Source organism: Ambystoma mexicanum, chromosome 9 (genome assembly GCF_040938575.1).
Source record: "Ambystoma mexicanum isolate Mex_15411 chromosome 9, UKY_AmexF1_1, whole genome shotgun sequence".
Taxonomy (NCBI): domain Eukaryota; kingdom Metazoa; phylum Chordata; class Amphibia; order Caudata; family Ambystomatidae; genus Ambystoma; species Ambystoma mexicanum.
In genome coordinates, this window is record NC_090931.1 from 1,062,303,736 (window position 1) to 1,062,330,662 (window position 26,927).

The 26,927-nt window shown below is 45.6% G+C and overlaps 1 protein-coding gene across 2 annotated transcripts in view; it reads left to right on the forward strand.

Moving 5' to 3' along the window:
- The window catches only part of PLA2R1 (phospholipase A2 receptor 1), a 1,951,179-nt gene that overhangs the window by 1,339,326 nt on the left and 584,926 nt on the right, over positions 1 to 26,927 (forward strand). For both annotated transcript variants that reach the window (XM_069616352.1, XM_069616351.1), the window contains one exon: positions 781 to 884. In XM_069616352.1, the coding sequence (XP_069472453.1) occupies positions 781 to 884 (104 nt within the window). The remainder of the gene's footprint in view (positions 1 to 780; positions 885 to 26,927) is intronic.

Genomic DNA, 26,927 nt, shown 5'->3' on the forward strand with positions numbered 1-26,927 from the left:
GCTATGGGCCTCATTACGACTCAGGCGGTAAGGGTTTTACGACGGCGTAAACAGCGCCGACCCTTACCGCCTGAGTACGAGGTCCCTTAGCGCCATGGCGGATTTAACACCTGCTTTTAGCAGGTGTTAAAATCCATGGCGCTAAGGGACCATGGAGTTAATTACGCCACCGTAATTTACGGTGGCGTAATTAACGCCTTCCTCACTCCCATTATGCCCTATGGGGCAAAAATGGGAATGGGGAAGGGTAAATGGGGATTGGGGACTTACCGCCCCGCCAAGGTCGGAATGGGGAGGTAAGTCCGCCAACCACCATGGCGTAAACGTAGTTTACGCCATGGTGGTAAAGTCACGGCCCAGGCGGTAACTTACCGCCTGGGTCATAATGTATATGTTCAAGAAAACATCTGCCATTCAACCGTTCATAAAAAAATAGATATTTTATCAGAGCTTTTTAACAAATAATACAGAATGCCACCTCTGCCTATTCATGTGATCATATGCCATTTGCCCACATGATGCACATTTCTGTTTGGCTGCCATCTTGCGCTGCCAAACTGCTTTATCACTATGTCAATGGATGGTTTTTCACAGGATCCTCTATGCTGATACTGAGGTTGTTTTCAGCATGTCTTGTTTAATATCCCATATTTAGACATAACATTGTATTATAACTTCAATTGTTGCCTGTTTAATGTGACTGTTTATTGTACATTGTACAAAGATTAATACTTTAAGAATATTCTATGGGATAAACACTCATTAACATTGTCACTGCAGTTGGGAAGATGGAGTACCCCTTGTATATCAGAACTGGGATAAAGAAACAAATAGAACTATACCTGTGGAGGAAACGAGATGTGGATATATATCAAGCAGTACAGGTCAGTGGATTCTCTGCTTCCTTGAATATTAAATGTTAAAATATTGTCTTATCTAAGTAGGGAGGGCTAAAAACTATGCAGAAAGTATGGGCGGAAGAGCCTTTTGGACCCATATCCCTTTTGTGTTTTAATGTGGTTTAAAATTGTGCATATTTTTTAGCTCTAAGCCCCCAGGTGGGATATGTCCTCCTGGGTTCGTCAACATGGATTCTGGATTTCCAGAGTATGTGCGAAGATGAGAAACATGATGCACGTGTTACTGTGGAGTGTTTTTGAATAAATGTCCGTTTTGGAACTTTGGGTCTGTGAAAAGAAGATTTCGGGAAGCGGGCCACAGGTACATGTTGATCTATCCAGCAAAATTGAAGGTGTTTCACAAGAGCAGAACCTTGTTCTTTGAAACCCCGGAGGACGCCATGGGATGGTTGGATGCGCAGAGTTGCCCACAAGAACCGGGTATCCAGGAAGGAGGAGGCGAAGATAAGTAAGTAATATGCGTCTGGAGCACCCAGGGTGCCACAGCTTATGACAATGGGACTTGAATATAGCACTGTATATAACCTGCTGGGGAGTACGCCCAGGGCAATAGTTATAAGTATGATCCGTTGGCACTGAAAACGTTGGCATTAGTATGGGAGCTTTACGGAGCCAGACCTCACACCCCCATAACGAGAAGTTTAGTTAGGTCACCGGTAGTCTGGTGACACCCTGCTGAGTTCCTGGCCTGGGCATTCCAAGACAGAACCAAACGCGGGGGGGGGCTGAGATCCAGGGATGGAGCTGGGCACTTGTTGGGGTTGCGTTCGAAGTTGGGGGAGCGGGGAGGGTAGGGGCGGTGTGCAGTGGTTTGAAGTTGGGGAATGGGGGGAGGGGAGTTTGTTGGGAGCGGGAGGGGAGCGAGCCAAACTTTTGTGTCATCAGGGGTGGGAGGGGAGACTGGGAGAGGAGACGGGACATCAGATAAATGGCGTCGGGTAGCCTCAGAGTGGTGACCTGGAATGTGAGGGGTCTCAATAGTTACCTAAAGCACAATAAAGTAATGATATACCTAAGAAGGATGAGGATTGATATAGCATTATTAAAGGAAACCCATCTCACTAGAGAGAAACTGGAGGTGGTCAAGAAGAAATGGAGGGGGGGTGTCACGGGAGCTACATATTCAGCTTACGCTAGGGGAGTCATCATATGGGTGGCACCAAACATACCGTTCAGCTGACTCGGTCGACGGTGGACCCGGAAGGCAGGATGATTGTTGCGCAGGGGATGCTGGAAAACTGAGAAGTGAGCATTGTAAACTTATACGCCCCTATTCATGATACAGCGGCTTACTTTAGGACTCTATATGGCAAAATCAGCCCCCTGGTGGGTGACGCGACCCTATGGGGAGGGGACTTCAATTGTACTTTGAACCCCAAGATGGACAGATCAGATAGCAAGCTAGACAAACCCACCCCAGCTGCAAAGGCATTACAGGCCCTGCTGATGGACTTTAAGCTCGAAGATGTCTGGAGGCGGCTGCACCTAGTACTCATACTATGCGGCGCCACATGGTCTGCACACAAGGCTGGATTATGTTTTCGCCGCGGCTGAGATAGCGGGAGAAATGGTGGGCGCGGAATATAAGGCCAGGGTGCTTTCGGACCATTCCCCTTTGGTCTTGGATTGGCGATACCAACCTCCTAGGGCGCGGATCCCGACGTGGAAGCTAAGAGTGGAGGCCCTGCAGGATTCGGGATTCCGGGAGGACCTGAGGGAGGCGATCACTGAGTACTTTGATATTAACACTGGTAGCGTGCAATCGGTGGGGACGGTGTGGGAGGCATTCTAGGTGGTGGTGGGGGGTGTAGCCATATCAAAATCCAGAGGGCTCCAAGGAGGCATAGCACAGAAGTTACAAGAAATGGAAAGGGAACTGGAGGCCATGATGCGTAAGGGCAGTGACTCTTGGGAGGAGGGTGAGAGGATGACACTGCTGCAGCAAACTAGCAGTGAGCTTTGGGATAGATTATGTAAGCTGAACTATAAGAAATACGTGGAAAGGCAGCATGCGGGAGGAGACAAGCCGGGCAGATTGCTGGCCTGGTTATACAAAAACGAAACACCACAACCTGTGATTAGAGAAGTTAGAGGCGAGGAGGGCCAGATCTGGGATACTCAAGAGGGAATAAATGAAGAGTTCTACAGATACTATAAATGCCTGTATGAGGACAGGGGGGGAAATAGAGACCAGGAGATCTAGGAAACACTAAAGGACATAGGCTTGCCCTTTCTAGACGACTTGGAACGTGCTGACCTGGATGCCCCAATCACCTCAGATGAACTAGAGACAGTGATCCAGCACCTGCCCGCGTGCAGAGCCCCGGGATCGGACGGGCTCCCCAGTGAATTCTATAAAACGTATAAACAAGAGTTGCTCCTGCCGCTACTGGCCATACTTAATGAGGATTATGAACGTAAGGGGCTGCCAGAATCCCTACGGGAAGCAGTGATCATCCTGCTCCTGAAACCAGGCAAGCCAAGCACAGACTGTGGGTCATATAGGCCGCTATCGATGCTCAATCTGGACAGCCAATGCCTTACAGCTGTGCTGGCTAACAGGCTTAAGCGAGTCATTGGCAAATTGATACACCCTGACCAAATGGGCTATGTTCCTGGTAGGAATATAACTGACAACCATAGGAGATTACATCACATTATTGACCAAACGGAGAAAGACCCCGGCAAGCTGGCAATTGTCTCGCTGGATCCGGTCAAGGCCTTTGATTCAGTGAGGTGGCCTTGGTTGCTGGCGACCTTGAAAGGATATGGGTTGGGGCTGGGATATCTGAGATGGGTCAAGATGTTGTACACCTCCCCAATTGCAAGGGTTAAAACGGTGCCCATAATTTCAGATAAATGGCAATTTAGCAGTGGTACTAGACAGGGATGCCCTTAGTCGCCCATGTTATATATCCTAGGGTTAGAGCCACTAGCAGTGTGCCTTAGACAACATTACAGGGAGATAGGGATCCGTACTGTGGGAGGTTCTCACCTTATATCACTGTACGCCGATGACATGCTTTTGTATCTGCGCTTCCCGGCGGAGATCCTTCAATATGTCTTGGAGGTGATGGAACGTTACACTATCCTCTCGGGCATAGCAGTGAATACTAGGAAGTCTAGTGTATTCCCCCTGGGGAGGTATAAAAGCACCCCAGGGATAAACCTGCCCGTTTTGCCAATACCACGGCGAACCGAGACGTTCCGATACCTAGGTATCGATATATACCACTCGACGGGGGCAGAACACAAATACAATACAGAGAAGGCAGTTGATGGTATTAAAAATAGCATGGGATTTTGGTCCAGATTGCCCCTGGCCATCATGGGGAGGGCGGCTTTGCTTAAAATGGTAGTCCTGCCCAGATTGCTACACTTTTTTGTAAACATCCCGTATGTGATCCCTAAACGCTTTTTTGTCAAACTCCACAGCCTGTGCAGGGGTTTCATCTGGCACAATTCCAGAAACAGGGTGGCCCTCTGGAAATTACAAAACTTGTGTGACAGGGGGGGCATACACCTGCCGAACTTCGAGTTATATTACATGGCAGGTCAGCTGCAATATGTGGCAAGATGGTTGTCTGAAGAGGAAACGGCTGAAGCTAGGTTGTTGCGTAGGGATCCAGCTCCCTACTTCCTCAGAGAGACAGTGTGGCTGCCTAAATCAAAGGTATCAGGAATGGTGGGGTTGTTGGTGCTTGGATGGGAGGTATGGCGTAGGGCATGGCAGAATGTGGGAGACCCGGCCGCGTTTTCTCTGCAGGTGCCGTTAGTGGCGTTGTGTGGGGAAGACTCCCAACTGATAAAAGGGGTCCGTAGATACTGGGAACCGGTGGGTCTGGCTACCCTTGGTGATATATGGCAAGAGGCGGCATTAGTGGACTTTCAGAGTTTAGTGGAGGACACCGGGGTGCATAAGGGCCAACACATCACTTATTCTAGAATCCTTAAATTTGTGAGAGAACGATGGCCTGAGGCAGTGCTTGCGGAACAACCTGATGCCACCATAGAGACGATGTATGATGTCTCGGAGGGTGGGCACAAAATATCCCGTATATATGAGCTGTTGAGCACCAGGGCGGGGAGGGAGTTGCTCCAACTAAGGCGAGATTGGGAGGAGGAGGTGGGTGCACCCATGACGGATGGACAATGGGAAAGAGCCCAAAGGTATCATAAGAAGGTGCCCCAAACGCGAGACTTCAGCAGATCCAATTATATGTCACTCATAAGGCATACCTGACCCCCAGCAAAATAGCCAGGTTTGGTGGCCCGGAGACACAGAAATGCCCTAGGTGTGTGGAGGTAGAGGCTGGGTTGCTGTACATGTTTTGGGCTTGCCCGGAGGTGGGTAGGTTTTGGACAGAACTGAAAACACGATTAGCAGACAAAGGGGTCACGCTGGATGTGGAGTCGTCTTGGGCATGCATGCTTGGGGGTTTCACCAGACCGCGTAACCTGAGACACATTAGCAAGATGAAGGACGGTTGCCAGTCAAAGGATTGAATCTAAAGGGTCGACAGGTCAAAGGATTGACACCAAAGGGTCGACAGGTCAAAGGATCGAATTCTTTATTTTTTTCACATTTTTTTTGTTTTGGGGGGTCCCCCATCTCCCTTTTTTTTGCTAAAAATTACTTTTTTCCCTAAATGAAAACCTAAAACAATATATATAATTTTTAAAAAAATTCGATCCTTTTGTCCTGTCGACCCTTTGGTGTCGATCCTTTGACCTGCCGACCCTTTAGATTTGATCCTTTGACTAGACACCATGAAGGACCTGGCCTACATTTTAGCCAAACAGAGAATTGCAATGTGCTGGAAAGCGGCCCATCGGCCCAGAATTGAGATGTGGTGGGCGGACCTTTTAAAGTGGGCAGAAGCTGGAACGGCCACCTGGTATGAAGCTGTTACCGGGGGGTTGGGGGACGTGGCCCCCTAATAGCATGGAGGCAATTGGTGGCCTCAATGGTGGGTCCCTCCCAGGGCGACTACATCGATGATGACATTGAAGAGATAGTGATAGTGGACACGCCCAAAGATGTATAGGTAGATGACATGGGTACAATGGCTCAAGTTAGTGGGGTGGGTGGGGGTAGGACCGAAGAGTGCATTCTGCAATATAATGTCTGAAGCTTAATCATGAACGTCCTATTTTTTGTAATGTTTGAAGTGTTGTTTATAAAATAATAAAAATCATTAAAAAAAATGTCCGTTTTGGCCGGGCCTATCCAACATACACCTTTCCTGACTTGAGGAGATAAGAATGGAAAAAGTCCATGAATATTGATGTGTAGGAACCAGCGTGGGGAAAAAAGATGTGCATTATTGTTGTTTCAGAGAAGGTCTGGGGTCCTCTGTATTATCTAAAAGACTTTCTATTGTATCATCTAGCAGTTGTTATAGAACTGGTTGATTTCATTGCTGAGATATTGAAACACTTCTTTAGTGCTTTTTTCAAGACAAGATGGTCTTCTTTGGCCCAAATGTGGAGTTGTACAATAGATTGTGCCAAAATGCTGATGGTAGTAGGGGAACGCGTTTGGCATAAGTTACGCTCTGTCAAAAAAAGTGTTTCTTGAGCAAGGGGGCTAGTCCTTATCTGAGAGTTGAGTTAGGTTTGAATTTGAACAGCCGTTTATGGAGAAATAACAGGTCTTTGCCATTGTGTTCTCTGTGCTTGAAGTGCGGTGTCTTATAATTGACTCATTTACCAATAAGATGCCAGTGGAAACACTGTTGGTTGGGATTGAAGGGATTACTGGCTTAAAGGTAAAGAAGTAGTCAATCTGCGGCTTTTTGGTTTATCTGATTTATCCGTACTTCATTGGCAGGCTGTCCGAGTGAAGGATGTTCTTGCTAAACAGTTCACTGCACTTTTAGAATCATCAGGGACGTTGTGATGTTGCCTATTGTTGTATAGTGCTGGCAGTAATGACATCTATCTATGGAGTATATTTAGCTTCATAAGGATTCTTTCTACAGACACATGAACCTAATTTAATACTCCTTCAATGTAACAATACCACCCCACACTTGGAAAAGAAACAGCCTGTTTAATGAGAATATTTATTTAAATGCTGTAGGTGACACCTACACTATGTAAAATAAATACAGGCAGCTTGTCTACAGAAAGAAAATTGAAACCTGGCTGCTGTTATCTTTTTAATGTTTTAATTCCAATTTGCACATAGATAGGAAAACAAACATGAATCACTATTCTAGGCAATAATTAACATCTTTTGTTTGGTACAAGAGATGCAGAGGTAATACAATTCTTTCTACCATTCATGAGTTCAAAGGGGTCATTCGAGTGGCTGAAGTAGGGGTAGACCTGAGAGCCATCAGAAACAGTAGTAATCGTAAATCCCAACTGAGTCCACATCCACCACAAACATCTTCAGAATTCCCACAATTGTCTTGATCTATCGCTCTACACCCCCTCCTGCTAGATGCCATGTGATAGGTGAAGTATAGATTTCTCAATCCTAGAATTTTCCACACCTTAGTCATCACGTCACCGCTGAAGTGACTACCCCGGTCGGATGCAATCCTTTGAGGAAGGTCAAAACGAGAAAAGACGTGGTTGATTAATAAAGTGGCAGTTGTCTCTGCTAACTATTTGGGTCTGTGATACATGCAATTCACTTAGTAAATAGACAAGCAACAATCAACATATATTTTTTCCACATGCAGAACAAGTCACTGGTCCAGTGAAATCCATCTGTCGGTCGGAAGACAGTAATCTAATTCCTCTTTTTTGTAGAGGAGCCAGGTGAGTGGGAGAACTTGGTTGGAACACAAACCATACCAGACAACACTTTAAATATATGTTTAGTTCTTGGCCCATGTGTGGCTAGTAAGCAGCCTCAGATAGCATCTCCACTGTCTTTTAAAATCCTCTCTAACGTGCAGTACCTGCATTGGACGTGTTTTAACATTGTGCTTCTGAATGATGGAGGTACTGCCCATTGATCGTGTCCGGGTTCAGGCTTCCTAAACGGCAGTCCATCTTTTGAAACATCTTCTGGAATTTTATTAAACCCCTCCAATCTTCTGTCACCTTATAATCTTTTTCAAATAAAGGACATTTTTCTGGTTCTTAGAAGTAATGTTACAATTTTCCAGTGATTGGATCTGCTCTTTGAGCACTAATTAAATAAATATCTGAAGCATCTCTACTACCACTTAGCCACCTCCCACCACTACTGTAGAGTCATAGGACCACCCAACCCACCCAAGTACCGACAACATGCAGGCATGGAAGCAGGCCACCTCACCCACTGACAATGCATAACCAGAGTTTGCCACCACTGCCTAAACCTCTGCCGCTTCCCCTGTGAGACAGATGTCCTCTGATTCTTCCCCACTGCCCAGCATATCACCCATCTCCCTTTTAATCCTGCTGTGCACTGTGTTGTCAACGTCCTGAGGACACAGATTCCCAAGGTCAGGATGATGAGGAGCAAGCAGGCCGGGCATCTGGTGTTGAGGTAAAGCTCCCCCATCTGTTTCTCGGGCCAGTCGAGGACCACATAATACATGCCATCTGGGAGAGGCTCTCCCAGATCGAGCAGTGGCAGGAGTCAATGCAACAAATAGCCCAGGAGCAACTGGCACACTCCCAGGCAATGCATGCTGCTTTGCTCTGTGCCTCCAGGCAGGTGGCCACTTACTTGGACAGTCTGTCAATGTACAGCAGAATCCATTGCCTGCAACACCCTAATGAGTCAGAGGGTTAGGGAGTTGGCTGAGCAAATGTGGGCCTCACATGCGACAGTGTCCCAGGCTACCACACTTACAATGCAGCACCTCCGGGGTAGTGGAGCTGCTAGTTCCGTGTTGGCCACTCCTACTGAGAGCTCAGTGGCAAGCATGCCACCAAGGGGCTCCCAGCACCGCATTAGGTATTCAACCACATATACACAGAAAGGCCACAAGAAGAGGAGGTAGTAGACTCTTTTTTGGGACAGATTGGAGACCACAGGTGTGTGGAAGGGATGGTGGTGGGGATGAGGGTGTGGGGAGGGGTATGGTGTTGGGGATGAGGGTGTGGGGAGGGGATAGTGTTGGGGATGAGGGTGTGAAGAGGGGGATGTGAATAGAGTTGAAGTTAAATGTACAGTGACAGGTGTCTATATGTACTTTGAGTAATAGTTGTCCATGATGTAATGCTGGAAAATACATTCTTCCCACAATTCCTCATGTCTATTGTGAGGTGCCTGTTGTCACCTGTATCTTCTTCACCATCTGAGTCTGGGCGTGAAATGTCCTCATTTGAAGGCATGGGTATATTCTGGCGTATGCATGTGTTGTGCAGCATAGCACAAGTGACAGCAATTGTACACAGTATTTCAGTATTTCACGAGTGTACATTAGTGCCCAACCTGTCTGCTGGAGGCACCTGAACTTTCCCTTAAGAAGTCCAAATGTGCATTCTATGCATGTCCTGGTCCTCATTGTCGGCTGTCTCCTGCATGCACCAGGGTTCCTCACCGGTGTCAACAACCATGGTAGCTGGGGATAACCTGAGTCACCTACAGCAGGCAGGGAGAAGAGTGTTTAGCATTACAATTTTAATTCTGCCTGCAAATTTCATTCACTATTGTCCTGGTGGTGGAAATGTGTGTAGGACTGACTCCCTGTACTGCAGGGGGCTGGAGGGATTGTAGTGGCTGTATGTGGGCACATGCAGGAGCATACAGTATGTTCTCGGTGCCCAGCGTTAGTTGGATTTAGGGCCATGTGCTACTGAGTGCCACATGTATTATGGTTAATGGCGGATTTTGTTTTCTCACATGTGATCTCATGCCTGTCTACATGTGTTCCTCTGTTCTGCCTCATCATCATCAGATGTCGTACTTACCCAAGAGCCCGGTTGACTGTTCTCAGTGTGTGTCCATATAAGCAGGGAGAGTGCTGTTTCTCAAGACCATGAAATCTTGTGTAGAACCTGAGAAACGTGTGCAGTAGTGGCTGATGGGCAGATTTGCATCACAGGTCATGTAGATGTTCATTATATGCTGCTGTTTACGAGTCCTATATGCAGGCTCCCCAGTCAAGTGCTCCTATGACATTAGGGAAATGGGTGATGCCATAGAATATTGCCTTTGCTGCATGCACCTGGGCCTGGGTGGTGAGCAGCAAAATGTGTCAATGAGCATGCCTCATGAGCGTGTCCAACACTTGCGCAAGGCCTATTGAGAATGGTGGCTGGAACAAACTATGCAGCATTCACACAGTCTGATGGAATGCACCTGTGGCACAGAAGTGAAGGACAGACACCAACCTATGTAGTGGTGGGATTGCAGTTTCTGATGTGTATGGCGCTCTGGAGATCTGCCTCCATGAGGGTCGGCAGTTCTCCTACGGTGTTCCTGTCCAAGCGATACAGCAAGACCAATTGGTCATGAGTCAGAGCCCATGGGGACGAATGGACATGTGGTACAGGCATCCTCTGCAACACACATCTCCTCTCTATTTGTGCAACCTGTATCCTTCCACGTGTTTGCGCTACATGTTTCTGGAGCTCAGTGAACAGCAGCAGGTTGGGGATACCGTAATCCACTTCTACTTGTGGCTGCATGTTGCTTGGAAGTGTGTCTGAGGAGGGTGTGGACCTTAAATACACTCTAGGAGGGTATTATTGGCACTTGTGCTTGATTCCCATCACCTGGGTGTGTTGACCCCCACTTTTTTGGTGGAGGTAACTGCACTGCATTTTTGGTGGAATTACTGCCAATTGTTGACTGTATTTCTGCAGTAATTGCACTTGCCGGGGCTAATTCTGCTGACAAAATTAGTGCCCATTTTCAGTGACCTGAAATTTGGCGGAATGGTAACAGTGCGTCACAGATTTACTGCCAATTTGGCCACTGCTAACTGTTAGTCTCTCTTTGTTTGTTTGTTTCTTTCTTTCTTTCTTTGCTTCTTTCTTTCTTTCTTAGTGGTAGGGCAGAGATGGGTTAGCATAGCTTTCGACAGAGGACAGAGTGTATTTTTGTAAGATGTTCTGTCGAGCACCCATTTACTGTTTTTTAGCTTGGGGAACTCATCATAACAATAGGGCCTACAGCACGTTTTCTTTAAGTTGGTGAATAAAGTCATTTGTTCAATAGAGTCCACTAGTCTGTCTCCTCTGTCTGACTGTCCATATAATATATTGAATATGCTCCCACTGTTAATGTATCTACTCGGTGTATGAGTCCATACATGTTGTTGCTCTTAAAAGTAAAGGCAAGTTTATACTGGTGTTCACAGAGTACAGACACAGTCCACAATCGAGTGATCATGGTGTGAGAAGAGTAAACTCTAGAATCTTGGAACCATGCAAGTCCCCTGATCAATGTAAGGTGGAGTCCACCTTGGCATTTATACCACCTTCTTTAGTTCCCATATGTCTCCATTGTGTATATGGTTTTGATGTTTCTAGTACAGCATTATTAAAGGTAATATGGGTTGTACGAATGGTCCTGAGGGATTCCAAATTTCAGATAATCCACAGAGATGATCCAAAATTAGAAATCCCTTAGGAACATTCAAACAATGATTCATTGGATTTGAGAGGCAACCTGTACACTCTTACAAATACTGTTGCCACGTCAGGGTCCATAGGTATTTTTGTGCCATTGCACATTATTTGTAGATGTATGTCCAGTTATATCAATTGGCAGAGAAACATTTCTGGAAATCCAGAAACACTTCTCTCAATTGTGTTCCTTATTCATCCATATCATAGAAATCAGTCAGACTGATCTGCTCTTCAACCATCTGGGGGTAACCTGGGAACATTTGCAGAGTAGCAATTTCTGAAGTATCTTCCAGTTGGATGGAGATATCTATATAGTATCTAGCTGGCTTAATTATTCCTTTGTAACAAGATAGTTACTGGTAATTCAGAAAATTATTTAATCTTCCAAATTATAAAAGGTAATGCCCCACACTCCATAAGGGCACAGGGATTCTTTTTGAGTATAGAGCGTTGGTTTGGTATTGTTATAACAATCTTATGTTTTTTGAAAAATTATAGGATTTGGTAGGTCTAATGAAACATTTTTGGTATCAATTACCTTACCAATCAAGGTTCTTGAACAAAATGACATTTGGGCATCACCATTGTCAACCAATTTTTGAATGGTGTCATCTTCATAAGCTTCTTCAATAAGCAAGGTTTGTCCTTTCCTAATCTTTATAGGCAAAGTATTTCCAGGAGTAATAACTAACTTCACTTGAACTTCAACTGCATGGTGCTTATAGAGCACTGTTGGTAACTGAGAAACAGATCCTAAAATGTTGGAAGAGTGATACTAGGCCTTCCATAGATGGCTGGTTGCAGGATTTAACTATAAGTAGAGAAAAGTGATTTATCAGAGATTTTAAAAAGCCCCCAAATGTTATGCTATATGGAATATCTTTAATGACTTGTATATCTGAAGTATTTCTGTGTGTTGATTTTTTTTAAACTTTTTTTAATTCTCTCTTCGTTTTGGCTCTTTCTTTTTTCTCCCCTTCTCTGATTCCCTGCCTATTACACTATTTGTACAAACTGTGTAAATATAATGTTATGTTGTCTAAATGATGTTTACTTGTAAAACATGTTGCTGTTTTTTTTTTCTTTCTTCATGTTAAACATTCCAACAAAGAAATTCAACAAAATAAAGGGGTAAAAAAGATAGCAACTGAGTTGATGGAAATACTTTCCTGAGATTATTGAAATCCATTGGGTGTCCACCAAATCTGGACCAGATTTTGCTACTGATAAAATCCATGTTAATTGCTAATAGATGTAGTATATTATTACTTATATGAAAATAAGAAGTCTATAACAACACAACAATTATGGTTTCTTGTTTTGGTTCCAATTGTGGCTTTCAACACACACCTGAAAAAAACAGGTGTCTTGAATACATAATGTAAAGACCAGATTCCCATTCATCTAGCAGATTAAATGTGTGAATTCTATTGTGTTTTTGTAATTGTCTAACAGGTTTTCACTGATAGGTTCTTTCATGAGTCTAACAGAGTTTTGAGATCACCAGATCCTCATCTCCACCAATTTAAATGTAGAACAATATGTGCCCTTCTTTTCCCTGTGTAATAGCTAGATTGCTTCTTTTATCTCCTGAATTATTCTCTGATTGGCCTAAACCCTCTTTGCAGGACATCTGTGAATAGAACTTCAATGTTTTTCCATTCAGAGTGGCAAACCGCTCATTATTTGGTGGAAGATTTATTTGTAAAGGTTCAGTGGAAGTTACTTCCCTATCATCTTGTTCCTTCACTGATATGATGGTGATGTCATGGAAGTATTATAGAAATTACCTTCTACTCAGTATGGATGCTTTTCAATCAGGTTACAAGTACTGTTCAAAGTGACATAATTGGCACTTCTTTTTAATTTAATTTGGCAACTGGTTTGTGTCCAGTGGGCCGAGTTCACACAGTCTATCAAAGGTAAAAGCCTTCAGAGTCAATCATTCCCATTAAGAAAGAGAGCCATGACTATTAACGATTGGGAGAGTTGATGTCGACCTGTTTTGGTTTCCAATTCGGTAGCTCCATTTCTTTTCCATGAAAGTTGTGTAATTCTCCAAGTGGGGGTTTGAGGGTAATGCAATGATTTTCACCTCTTTCTTGTTGTTGAGTACTTCCCCAGAGCGCATGGCTGGCTGAGACCCTGTGTTTATGTTAGCCAATAGGTCACACTCTCCCTGAACCTGAATAGGTGCAAATACAACCTTCATCTTTCACTCCCAATTTACAGAGAAACTGTGAGTTAGTGGACAGTTCTGAATGTTTCTTTCATTTGATTGCGGTTTTATGTACTTGACCTTGGGCCACCACCACGTGGGCATTTTGCTCAAGTTCAGGTTTGGGTCAGTTGGCTATTGACTCTGTAGAAATAAAAAGACGTTTTGAAATCACAAATTAAACATGGACTGCCCCCATGTCCCTCCTAATGTTTCAGGTTTTTCAGGTTGCTGTCCCTGCTTAGAGTGTGGTCTCTAGAAAATTCTGGTGATGAAGGAATACCCTTGTTTTTCAGTCTCACAGTCCTATTTTCTTTTTTAAAACATTATTTATTGTATGCTTGACAGGTTAACAATACAGCCGAATAGATATTACATAATGCAGCACAATTAATAAAAACAGAAACATGGTAATACATATTAAGTACAGGCACATACACAGGGGGCAGCAGAAGAATGAAGGAAGAAGAAAGAACATGGCTGACAGTTAGTTTTAACAAGGATGTGCGGGACTAGGAGGAGACAGTGCAGGTGTTACATCTGTAGGTTCATCATTCAAAGATTGTAGTTAAGCGCGGAAGGGGGGCCATATGTATCGTGGCTTGCAGCCTGCTGGGTGCAGGCTGATCCAGTGTTCCTCCGTGTCCGATGCCCAAGTGACGTCCTTAAGCCTTTGATTGATGGTGGGCCTAGCGGGTCTGAGCCACAGCAATAATATGCGGCGTATAGCAAGGAGTAAACATAGACTAGCAAGTTTATGGGTGGTGCCAGCAAACCAAGGGAGCTAGTGAAATAAGCAATTCATCGTATTTGAATCGATTGTTCGGTCTAGTATTACAGATATAACAGCACAGACATTAACCCAGTATGTGAAAGTAGTCAGCATTATCTGTGTGGCATCTGGGGAATTGTGAGCAGAGATCATGGGACATGATATGGAGTCTGGCGGGGGTATAATGAAACCTGTGAAGTACCTTAAATTGGATCAAACAGAATTGTGCATTAAGAGAGACCCGGCGGGTCTGAAATACACATGGCCTCCCATCTTTCATCGATTATGTCTACCATAAGGTCCCTACTCCACACCTTGCGGAGCCTAATGAGTGGCTTATTAATACACTCTTGAAGTAGCTTATACAGGCCGGATACAGCACCTGTAGGTAATGTGCTTCCGATGACAACAGCTATAAGTGCATCATCTGGGGGCTGAGAGGGAACCCCAGGCCAAGACAGTTTGAATGCTTGTTGTAGCTCTACGTATTGTAGCCAACATGAAGAACATCTACCAGGGCCCCCACACAGTTTGGCCCACGGTACAAAGAAGCGTGTCCCTTACATATCACCTAGAGTAGAGTAGTCTTCTGTGACCCACATGGCAGCCGTAGTCTTACCCACCCTGGGGAAACCTGATATGATGTTCCACAGAGGTAAGTCCCTGTGGAATGGGAATGAGTTCCCGGTCTTCCTCCTTATTTTGTCCCAGGCTAGAATGGCAGCAGCAGCCGGGCTGGGGGCACCTGGGTCCCTCCAGAGCGGGGGGAGAATGAGCGAGCGGAGGTTCCTAGATCATGCAGCGTATCGCTAGATTCTTACGTGCGGTAATGATGGGCCCTCTGCGAACCAGCATGTAGCATACTGAGCTTGGGCAGCAAGCCAGTACTTCTCAAAGTCGGGGGCCCCTAGGCCTCCTGAACGCATGCTAGTATTTACCATTTATGTCTTACAGCACCGGAGTGCCTCAAGAAGTTGCTCACCATTGATCGAAGCTCCGCGAACAGTGCAGTCCCGTGCCACAGGGGCACATTCAGAAATCGCTATAGCAATTGAAACAGTATGATCATCTTAAGCAGAGACACCTTACCGGCTAGGGTGATGGGCAACTTAGCCCAAGTGCGCAGTTTGGGCCTAAATTGGTGTAAGTAGGAACCGAAGTTTAGTTCGTATAGCGAGTCTTGGTGCCTTGTGACCATGACCCTGAGGTATTTTATTTCTGTGGGGGCCCATGCAAATCCCTTGGGGTCAGCAGGGGCTGGAGTAGCATCGGTCAGGGGAAAGAGTTCGGATTTAGCCCGATTGACCCGAAAGCCAGATAATTGGCCAAAATAGTTGATAGCTTGCATAACGGGATCAAGGTGAAGTTCCGGATTTCTGATGTATAGGAGCGTGTCGTCGGCAATAATGAGATAATTTCGGGGCTCCTGATATGCGTATTCCCCTATGGGAGTGCTTCTGGCTGAGGAAATCGGCCATGGACTCCATAACTATAGTTAATATGAGCGGTGAGAGCAGACAACCCTGTCTGGTACCCCTACATATATCAAAAGTTGTTGAGAGCCGACTGTTAGTGCGCATGGTTGCAACCAGTTGCTCATAGAGTAGCTGTATCCATGAAATGAAATGGGGGCCAAAGTTGCCTTTCCTCAGAACTGCTCAAAGGAACTGCCAGAACACGGAGTCAAAGACCTTTTGTATATCCAGGTCGACTTGAGATAGGATATTAAATAATCGTTGTAGATTTAGGGCGGTGGAGCGGCCGGGAACATAGCCAGATTGATCAGTATGTATCAGGTGCATCATATATTGAGTGAGTCTAAGAGCAATGGCTTTGGCAAATATCTTGATATGGCTATATATTAATGATAGGGGCCGACATGAGCCTCAGTGAACGGTTGACTTGCCGGGCTTAAGAAGGACTGTTATCACTGCCTTTCTAAGAGCAGGGGGTGGCACCTTAAGGACACAGCACTCCTACCATAAGGCTGCCAAACGAGGTACCAGGGTGGATTTGTAACATTTATAGAAGTCCATGGTTACCCCGTCAGGGCCAGGGGCCTTCCCGGAAGGCAGGTCTTCCATTGTGTGTGCTATTTCCAGTGTCGAGCGGTAGTTTGAAGGCGTCCCTAGTTTCAGCAGAAAGTACCGACAGCGGTAGCCCATCCAGGAGCGTTTCTATAGTAGAGAGCGGCACCTCATTGTTATTGGTGTATAGTGTAGAATAAAAGGAGCAGAGCAATTAATTAACTCTGATATCAGTGTGCACCAGTGACCCATCTCGAACATTGATCAGTGGAATTTGTCGGTCTCCCCCTTCTTGACGGACAAGTCTTGCCAACAACCAGCCTGGTCTTTCACGCTCACCGTATAGACGAGCAGTGGCAGGGCTATCGAGAAACTACAGCTCTCTATCAGCCGCGTCCCTAAATACATCCAGTACATCTTTTATTTCCCTTAGGACTACAGGGGAAGGGTCCAAAGCATAAGTTGTTTCAAGGCATTTCAGGGAAGCCTCACTATTCTGGATGCTCCTACGTATTGCCGTGAGGATCCCCTTTCTTTGGCCAGAGCCATGCCCCTGATATAAGATTGAAAGGCATCCCAAAGAGTAGCGAGAGAGTCGACTGTGCCCGTGTTAATGTCAAAATAATCTCTCACGCACTCACCGGTCCAAAGGTGCCTGCGGTTTGAGCCTCCATGAACGCCAAGGGGATTGTCTGCTGTTCCAGGCCAGGGTTAATGTGATTGGGGAGTGATCCAAATACATTAGTGAGAGTATGCCTGCATCACAGGTATGTTTTTTTCAGGACGCCAGCAATCAATTCTGGAGTGTGAGTCATGGACACTTGAATAAAATGTGTAATCTCGTGTTTGTGGATGTAATATTCTCCAGGCATCTACCACCCCCAGGTCCCTCTGTCTAGGATCACACGTGTGGCTCTAGTTAATTGACGGGCCTTGCTCCCGGATCTATCTAGGCAGAGGTGCACAATAGTATTAAAGTGCCCCCCCCACAGAATCGGAGCACGGGAATAGAGCGCGAGCATGTCCGCAATCTGCATGTCTGGATCATCTATGTTAGGTCTGTATATATTAAGCAACACCACCTCAAGGCCAGCCAAAACATCATGCAGCAGAGCGTAATTCCCCAAGGGATCAACCCGAGTGGTTTTCGATACATATTGTATCGATTTGTGAATCACAGTCATGACACCTCTACTTTGGGTCAAGTACTGTGTATAGTATCGTTGCTGGCCCCAGTTCTTAGCGAACAGCTCGCAGCCCACTGCTATCGAGTGTGTCTCTTGCAGGAAGAGGATGCAGGTTTATGTTGCTCTACATATAGCTGAAGCTTCCGCATTTTAGTGTAATTACCTAGCCCTCTAATATTCCAGCTCATACATCCTAGTGTGTTAGCCGTCATCTAGTACCTTTGGATAAAAAGCAGTGTGATCAAGGAGGCCACCAGGGTGACACCCCCTAAAGCCATCAAAGTTGGAACTATTCCATCCGACAGTCTCATCATCCGCGCCAAGCATTTTCAATAACCCGTAACCCGTCCCACGTGACATCACCCACCCCTCCCAACCAGGAGGGTGAAAACCACAAAACAAAGGTAAATGAAACCATTTCATGGGGGGCGCTGTCTGTCGCGAGAAGCCCGCTTCTCAACACAGCAGCAAACTATGTGGCAAGTATAAGAGACACCATAACATGTGAACAACATCAGGGCATAGGGCAGAGGATAGCGGCCTCTCCAGGCCTGTTGCAGGAGGATAGTCGCCCGCCCAAAACGGTACATTAGCTAAGGCCAAGGTAAACAACAAGAACATTGCTAATGGGCTGTAGAGGTCAGCTCGGAAAGGGCTGATGCAAGAACTTTGTTGCCTCTTCAGGTATCGTAAAGAAGTACGTCTTCTCTGAGTGCTCGAAACTAAGTCTTGCGGGCATCATCATGGCATAGCTAACCCCGGGCTCACGTAGCCTACTTTTCATAGTTAGGAAGGATTTGTGCTCCTGCTGTACTGCCACAGAGAAGTTAGGATAAAGGTGAACCTTGTTCAAACCCAGTGTCAGCCTCCCCTTAGCCGTGGCCGCACGCATCAAAGCATCTTAGCCTCAATAGTTCAAAACTCTAGCGATGATTGGGCAAGGGGGGATCTATGGGCCCACTCTATGGCAAAATGAGGTGACAACTTGGGGCCATCCAGCAAAGAAAGGAGAGTGCGCTCAACAAAATATTCCATAGAGGCATGGGTAATGTCCTCGGGGACACCGTTGATGCAGATGTTGCGTCTTGATCTGGACTCGTTCTTACTAAAACTTTCCAGCTGTTTAGTGAGTGCTGTCAGGTCAGTTCTTAATGCAGTGATGTCGTCCACCGCCACTCCAACCCTGGTCTCGACCCAGGAATCAGTCTTCTCCATTTGGGCCTTTATGGCACCGATCGTGCCCCTCATGTCATCAAGTTTTATATTCAAAGTCGTGAACCCCTCCCGTATGAAGTCCATCATTTTCTGCGGCTCCATGGGTTCATCGTTGGCATGGGGGAGGGGCAGGCCACTGCATCACCCATACCCACAGAATCCTTGGAGTTGGTCTTGGCGAACATGTTTATGGAACTTTGCTTCTTGCCCCCACCTATGGCCATAATTGTGCAATCGTTGAGAGAGAGGAGGTTGGTGGTAGGTGTAGGAGCACGGCAAGAAGATGATAGGCAGAGTGGTGAACCAAGAGGGGTGAGCCAGAGATGGGGGTAACCACCTCGCCGAGAGCAGGAAGGGTAATTACGTTGAACCCGCAAGTGGGGTCGAAGATCACTCCTCAAGTGCATAGAGAAGCTCAGTTAATGCCAGGTGAGCACAGGTGGAGCGTGAGGGTTACACAGTGTATGCATGCGTATCACTGGGGTCTAGGAACTGTGCAGAGGTTGCAAGGGACAGCCGGGGACTGGTTGCACTCAGTATGTGTATTCAGGGGCAGGCAGCAGGGGCCACAGCAACCAATTGGGGCAAGGGGCAAACCAGTCTCAGAGAGCACTCCTGCAAGGTCCGGCACTGTCACAGTGGTGCTTCGCTAATGGTCCAGCCAGTACTAGTTAAAATAAGCAGACGGTTGCAGGGCCAGTAGATTAGCACACAGCAAGAAGCAACCTTCAGGTGTTCGCCTATGAAGAGGGTGGGACCGGTGAATGGTCAGAGTGGGGGATCCACTTTAGTGAAGACCGAGGCTCCGCTGTGGGGCTGCAGCCAGGCTGCACCTCCGGTGTGGAATGGTGTATGAGCGAGGCATAACAAGGTACATGGACACCAGTTGCCAACCCCAGGGCAATTCTGCACCAATACGGCACCCCTGCAGAAGCGCCAGGGTCGAGTGTCCAGAAGCGCAGAGATAGCAGAGAGTGGAGATAATGCAAGGATGTAATCTGGTGGAAGCGTGCCGATCAGTGGCGCTGTGGTGAACAGAGTATCGTGAAGGGCTGGAGTCCCGTAGGGGCCAGTAGACAGAGCGGTGGGGAGGTAAGTCAGGATGATGATGCAGCGACAGGCTCCAGCAGTTGAGTGAAACCTGAGGTCCCAAGAGTTTGGTGCAAGTATACACAGCAGGGGATGAGCAGGAGTCAGCGTGCACAGGCGTGGGGCTGCCTGCCAAGGCACAGCAACAGCACGGTTTCTGAAGAGGGCATCCAAGCCCAGAGTATCCAGCCTGGACCAGGAGAGGTTGAAGTAGTCAGGTGGCGCTCCTGGCAAAAGCCGGTGCACAGTGGAGCAAGTGCCAGGCACAGGGATAAGGCACTATGGTCATCCCAAACCCCCAGCGGGTCTCAGTGGTGGGTAGCGCAGCGGTGCACTGTCGCGGGAGGAGCAGGACAGCCAGTCCGGGCGGGCACTGCAGATGCACACTATCAGTACGGCAAAGCCAAATAAGAAGGACAATATGGGTCGGGGGATTGCAAAAGAAGCAGCAATTGTTGTCTGCAGTCTGGTAGTGGGCAGGTCCCTCTGGTGCAATATATGTGTGGGTGAAGGTGAGGAGGGGCGGCCGTACGGGAACTCACCAGAATACTTTAGGATCCAGCTGCTCCCTGCATTGCGCCGCTCTGGCGCCGGCCAGCCCCCCGGAGCGAGGGTGCCACCTATCGCCAATTCTAGAAAGGTTTCAGCTCTGGAGTGGCAGATGGTGGGCCAATTCCCACAGCCAGCAGGTCGATTGCAGAATGGGGCAAGGGGGGGAGTGCTACTGCAGGCAGTGGGCTAGATAGAGCAGGCGGTGTGCTCCGCAGATGGCCCTCAGTTTACTAGAAAGCTGGCGTCGGATGATGGCCCTGTTATGATCCAGGCGGGGCGAAGTCGCTGCAGTGGGGGTGATACCTGTAGGCCAGACAGCCCTTCAAGATGTCCGGGGCTCCCGCACATCAGTGCCCTCTCACAGGTCTCCTCAGCAGATCTGCAGTCAAGTTATGTCACATTTAGCAGACCACTCAGAGCAGCGCCAAGTAGGATTCCTCAGCGGAGGAGTCACCAATCCAGTAAAACATTGAACAGCATGTGCAGTATCTGTCAGGAAACTTGTGTGGCCAGTTTGGTGCTGCAAGGTGCCAGAAGAGGATGCGAGAATTGCTGCGGTATGTCAGCGGGCTGCAGAGCCGCAGGTTCAGGCGGCCATTTTATTCACGCTCAACAGCGCCCCTTCCTCTCTCAGTCCTATTTAATTTGTATTTTCTTCTTTTTGGTCTCATGAGTTTAGTGCTTAGTTTGATTTGTTGTTCTTTTGGAGATGGCAATTAGTGTTTATAAGAGAAAACTGCTTGCTGTATCTCTGTAGGTTCTCGTCTTTCTTAAACATGATTGTCACATTTTTGTCTTTACTGGCCTTCCCTTTGTTTTTATCAATATTTATTCAGAAATCTTACATCTCTGTACATAATAAAAAAGAGTTGCAAATACCTTGGTAAAAAAGAAGAAAATAGTCAAAATAATAAAAGGTAAAAGGCGAATTCACAAACAAAAGACACTAAAGGTGTCTATCGTTGTTGGAAGTTCATGTAGATGCATCTAATAAACTGTACTCTTTCAATAAAACTAGCAACAGCACTTGTGATGACAGGATCAGTGGTGTGTTTAAAAGATAACAACACATTGAAATGTATTCAAAAACCTGTTTTTTAACAAGATCAGTAAAAGTTGTTTTCTCCTTAAGATAATGGCAGCAAGACTTCTCTTTATTTTATTTTATTTTCTCTCAAGGAATGAAGAGATGTCACTACTGGCCTTTACCAATTTATTTCTGCAAACTCAGGGTATTTTCGAGGATCATAAATTAAACTTTCTATATGGCCTGGCATATCTTTCCTATTCTATCCCCCTTTTCCTCTTCTCCTTGTGCATTTTCATTTGGAATATTTTTCTCCTGTCATTGTCCACTTTGACCTGTTGATTCAGGTTGTACAGTTTTCCTAGCAGCAATAGAATTAGGATGTCCCTGTTGGGATCTCATCAGTTAACCAATGCTCTCTGTCAATTGTTCAACCTTTAACCCTATTTGCAGACCAGGTAGAGGACTAGTCAGTTGGCTTTGAACAGAGAGTCTTCTTTGGCTGTTAGTATATTTAACAGCAGAGGAGTAAGTATTCCCCCATTTCTAAGTCAAATGGAAGTGCACTCTTTTCCTCAGCTTCCTTAATTGTGACTGGCGCAGTTTTCGGGGGTACCTCATAGACCTGTGCAGCTTGGGTGATAATCCACTTCAATGATCTGAAGTCATCCAAATCGTGGAATAAGTTACTAAATATTTAATAAGGGCATGGAACAAAACAGTTTTATATTCCTGATTTTCAGTAGCATCATGCTGGGAAATGTGGTAAAATGCTTACTAGAGTACACAAGCAAGCTCCCTATTAAATTGATCTTCAGCACACCTACAATTAGGCTGACTTGTGAGCTTCTGGAGGGTTTTTATGTGTTGAAAAATATGTCAAAATTGGTGCTTTGTAAGAGGGCAATTTACATTGATTTTGGTCTTATAATCAAGCAAAGAAAGTAGTAAACTCTGTGGGAAACCTCAATTTCAATCCAAATTATGCCACTATCTGTTTGTACAATTCTAAATGTTCCCAGAGTATTTATCATGGGGGATCATAAAGCTTGCTATGGCCTTAATCTATTTAATTGGGTCATTCACAAAATATGTTTTTTTTTTCCTCTGTGTTCTCACTTGAGTCTGCTTTTCCTCTTCACTCATACACACACTCTTTAATTCTTGAGGTCAGTGATAGCTATTTGTTTTGTAAGTACCATTTTAATAAATCTTTCTCATTGACAAGCATGCATTTCATCCACTGTCTTTTTGTTTATAGACCTGATCCTAGCTAACTCTTTCTTCTATTGTGTTTGTGACACTGCATCAGAAAAGATCCTTCATTACTTTTTCTGATTTCTCTCTCTGTCTCACTAGCTCTTGTGAAGACACCGTACTCTGATATGTTTGTGATTTTGCTGTGTCCATTGCATTGTTGTTATTTTGTTGTATCTGACCAAACTCAGCTTGTGAATCCACATCTTCTATGATGATTTATGCAGCTTTTTCTTGACTTTCTTTGAGTTAAATGTTCATATTAAAGATATCTTCTAATAATGCATGTGTGTAAATGGTGTGATCATGTCATTCACTCTTCAGTTTACTCTTTATGGTTCAATGACTCCCGCCTCACCATTAAACAAGAAGCCAGATGCATAGAAAGAAGAAAGAGCCTGGCAAAAGAGCCAATGCCCCTCAACCAGAACACCACTCAAAGACGGCCACTCCAAACACCAGATGGCCACATTTGTATTTATATTTATTGACATGTATGTAGCCCGTTTACCAAAATGCTGTACATGCAATACAACAAACAGTACAAAAAGTATGTAATCAGCTGAAAAAGAATAAAAATCACAGCAAAAAGAACAAGCAATAATCAGTTACTTGAAATAAGCCAGAGAAATTAAGAAACAAAGGAGAATGGATAGATATTGGAAGCGAGTTCCAGTGCTTGGAGTGAGATACACAAAAGAGTGAAAGCAAAGAGTACATGGAAGAGTGAAGAGAGGGAAACCCATTGGAATGGAAGAACAATATTCAAGGTGGGAGAAAATAAGAGATGAATCCAGATGCTTAGTGGCATGAAAATAAAGGAACGACTGTGGGCAACAGATATTGTAGAGGTGAAGTGTAGGATCAAACATCGCACCGAGATTATGTGCTGAGACAGAATAAGGAGGAAGAAAAGGAGGGAAAGATAAAGGTTGGGCAGAATTGGATGAGGCAGGAAAAAAGAGAACTTTGGTGAGGTAAAGATGAAAAAATGGGAGGGTATCCATGATGGGACAGCAGTAAGGTAAGCAGAGACATTGGAGTGGTGAGAATCAGAGAAGAAAGAAATGGAAATGAATTTCTGAGAATCATCTACGTAGAAATGGGGAGAGAGATTGTAGGAGGCTATGAAAGCAGATAGAAGAGGGGCATATATGGTGAAAAGGGGACCAAGAACAGAATCTTGAGGCACACCATATTTAAGGTAATGAGCAGAATAAGGTGTTTAATTAGCCCATGAGATAGAGTAAGTACAGTTAGAAAGATAGGAACGAAACCACTGAAGTATAGAACCAGACAACCAAGAGAAGCAAGAGAAGAGAGAAGGGAAGGATGATCAACCATGTCAAATGCTGCAAACGGATCAAGCAGGCTCAGCGTAGAAGAATGTTTACCATGGTGAGTCAAAAGTAATGAAACATGGAGAAGAGCCATCTTGATTGAATGAGATGGACAAAAGCCAGATTCCAGTGGAGGAATTAAGGAGTGAAGATTTATGTAAGAATATACTTGGGAGTATACCATTAATTCAAGCAGTTTGAAGAGAAAGGGAAGGAGAGAAATAGAACAAAAATTAGCAGGTAGGGTCCAAGGATTTCTTGTAGTATGAGGATGACAATTGCATGTTTGAAGAATGAAGGTACGTCAACTGAATGTAAAGAAAAGATTGAGAAGGCAGGTTAATGCTAATGTTAAAGATAATTTTTACTGCACACTTTCACCACCAAAGTGGTCCCCTGGCGCTCGTGTGGATCTGAAAGTAAAGAGTGTGGGATGGGTTAGTAGGGTATAGCAGGAAGAGGTAGAGCGAGAGTTGTGATTTCCTGTTGACAGCTTCAGTTCGGTTTGCAACGTTCGCTGAGCTTGGGTGTGATTTACGGCTCAGTAGACTCCCATGTGCTGTTGTGTGGGACTATGTGTGGTTTGCTTTGCTGCTGTAGTGTAGTGAATTGCGTGTGGATTGTTGTGCAGAGACGAGGTTGTGTTTGTTCAATTTTTAAGAGGTGTTTGTGGAACTTGAGGTTTTAGGGTTGGGTGAGTGAGGCTTTTCTTACCTCATTGCTTTGGAGAACTGTGCTGAGCGTCTCTGCCCTTGCTGTGTGCTAGGCATTTTGTAGCGGTTCATTTTCCAGGTTCTGTGCATGGTGGTGGCTTTCCTCTGTTACTGTCTAATGGTCTGTGAACATGAGGTGATGAAGGCCTCCTCCCAATCTTGGGATGAGATGGGTATGGTTGAAGGGTTTGCTATAGGGTTGCCATAGGGTGTGCCTACCATTGCCTCCATGAGCTCCTTGGGTGGGATCCCCACCCTCTGACGACCATATCCGCTAAGGCCTCCAGGGGTGCCATTATTGGGTGATGCTCCCCATCTGCAGCTATAGTGCATGTCCTTGGGGGTGATCTCTAAGGTGGGAATTAATTGTACGGGTGGGTCTTTTCAGGGGTCTTTCTGGGTGACCCCTCTGGCTTCTTTCTCCTACATATGTTTGTTGTGGTGTATTCAGTGTCTTTATCTTTCCTAGTCGTTCTCGTCTGATTCTGAGGATAAATAATAAGGAATAAGGTGAGGATAAATGGAGGGAATCAGTGAGGAGAGAATATGATCAAGAGGATAAGCAATAGGGTGGACTCTAGATAAATATATGCAGCACCAAAGCTAACCACTACCTCCAAGAGCTCCAATCTGCCCCCATTCATACACTGAAACGTTTTAAAGCCACCAATTCACTCTTTAAACCACCCACCTCCTTGCCACAACCCCATCCACCTTAGTATGCAACTCACCTGTCGACTTTCAACTGCAAAATAAACATCAGTCAAGCCCTTACCTCCACAGTCTCTCTTCCACTCCCTACTCTCAATCCCACAGAAACATGGGGTGCATTCCACCCCATTAGCCAACATACCATCAGCACCCTCACAGCCCAAACTAAGCAAGCAGAGTTCCTGGATGGCACAGGCCCAGCTCAGACTGCATCTAACTGCATTCTCCTGGCTCCACACTGGGTCAACATCATCAAAGTTTGCCTGCCCTACACTTCCTGAAAACTACTGCCCCATCACATTCCTGCTATAGTTTGACAGAATCATGGATGATTTGCCACAAATCAAGTCCAACAACACATCACTATTACAAACCCCCTCAACTTCTTCCAATCAGGTTTCTGCTCTAGACGCAGCACAGAGGCTGCCACATTTCACATCCTGGATGACATCAGTAACATCAATGACAAAGGACAAGTAGCCCTTCAGGTCCTCCTTGACACATTGGCAATTTTCCATTCAATCGAACACACCATCTTCCTAAACATCTTACCCCACAGAATGAAACTCTCAGGCACTGTTCTCAACTGATTAATCTCCTTCTTAACTGACAGGGCAAACTTTGTCTCTATGCCCCGCTACAATCAAATCCCATCCTGGTAAAATATGGTCTACCGCAAGGATCCTCCCTGTCTTCCTTCCTCTTCAACCTATATGTTGAATACCTCAGACTCTTAGCAACTACAACGTCTACTTTCACTGATATGCAGACAGCAAATATACTTCTAAATCCGCTAGCCCCTCAGACATTTGCACCCTCAAAAACATTCTCTCCACTATCTCTGAATTGCCACCCACTTCCTCATACACTACCCATCCAAAACTGAATACCTCCTCACCTGACCCAACCCCAACCCCCCGGCACAAACCTGACCGCACCCCCTGATCTAAGAACTCACCACAGATAACCCACACATATTACTCTTCACAACAGTCATGTCCTCATGCTTCACCTTTGACCCCCACCTATTTTTTACACAACACATAGCCACTGTCACCAAAATGTGCAACGTACACCTATTATGCACGATAAGACACATCCTTCCCCAGACAACTTCCATACCATAGTACAGGCACTATTCTCTCGCTCCAAGCTGGACTACATAAACCAGTGACTATGAGCATAATTAATATTCAAAATGTATCTTTCTAAGCAATGTTTGGCTTCGCTGCACACTTATAATTCACCTTGTTTTGCCTCAAAGAGGCCACGTTTTTGCATTGATGCCTGGTGGCTATCTAGAGCCTCATGCATATTTTATATTGAATGTACTTTTTGAATAAGTGTTAATTCTGCTGTTGCCTTTTGA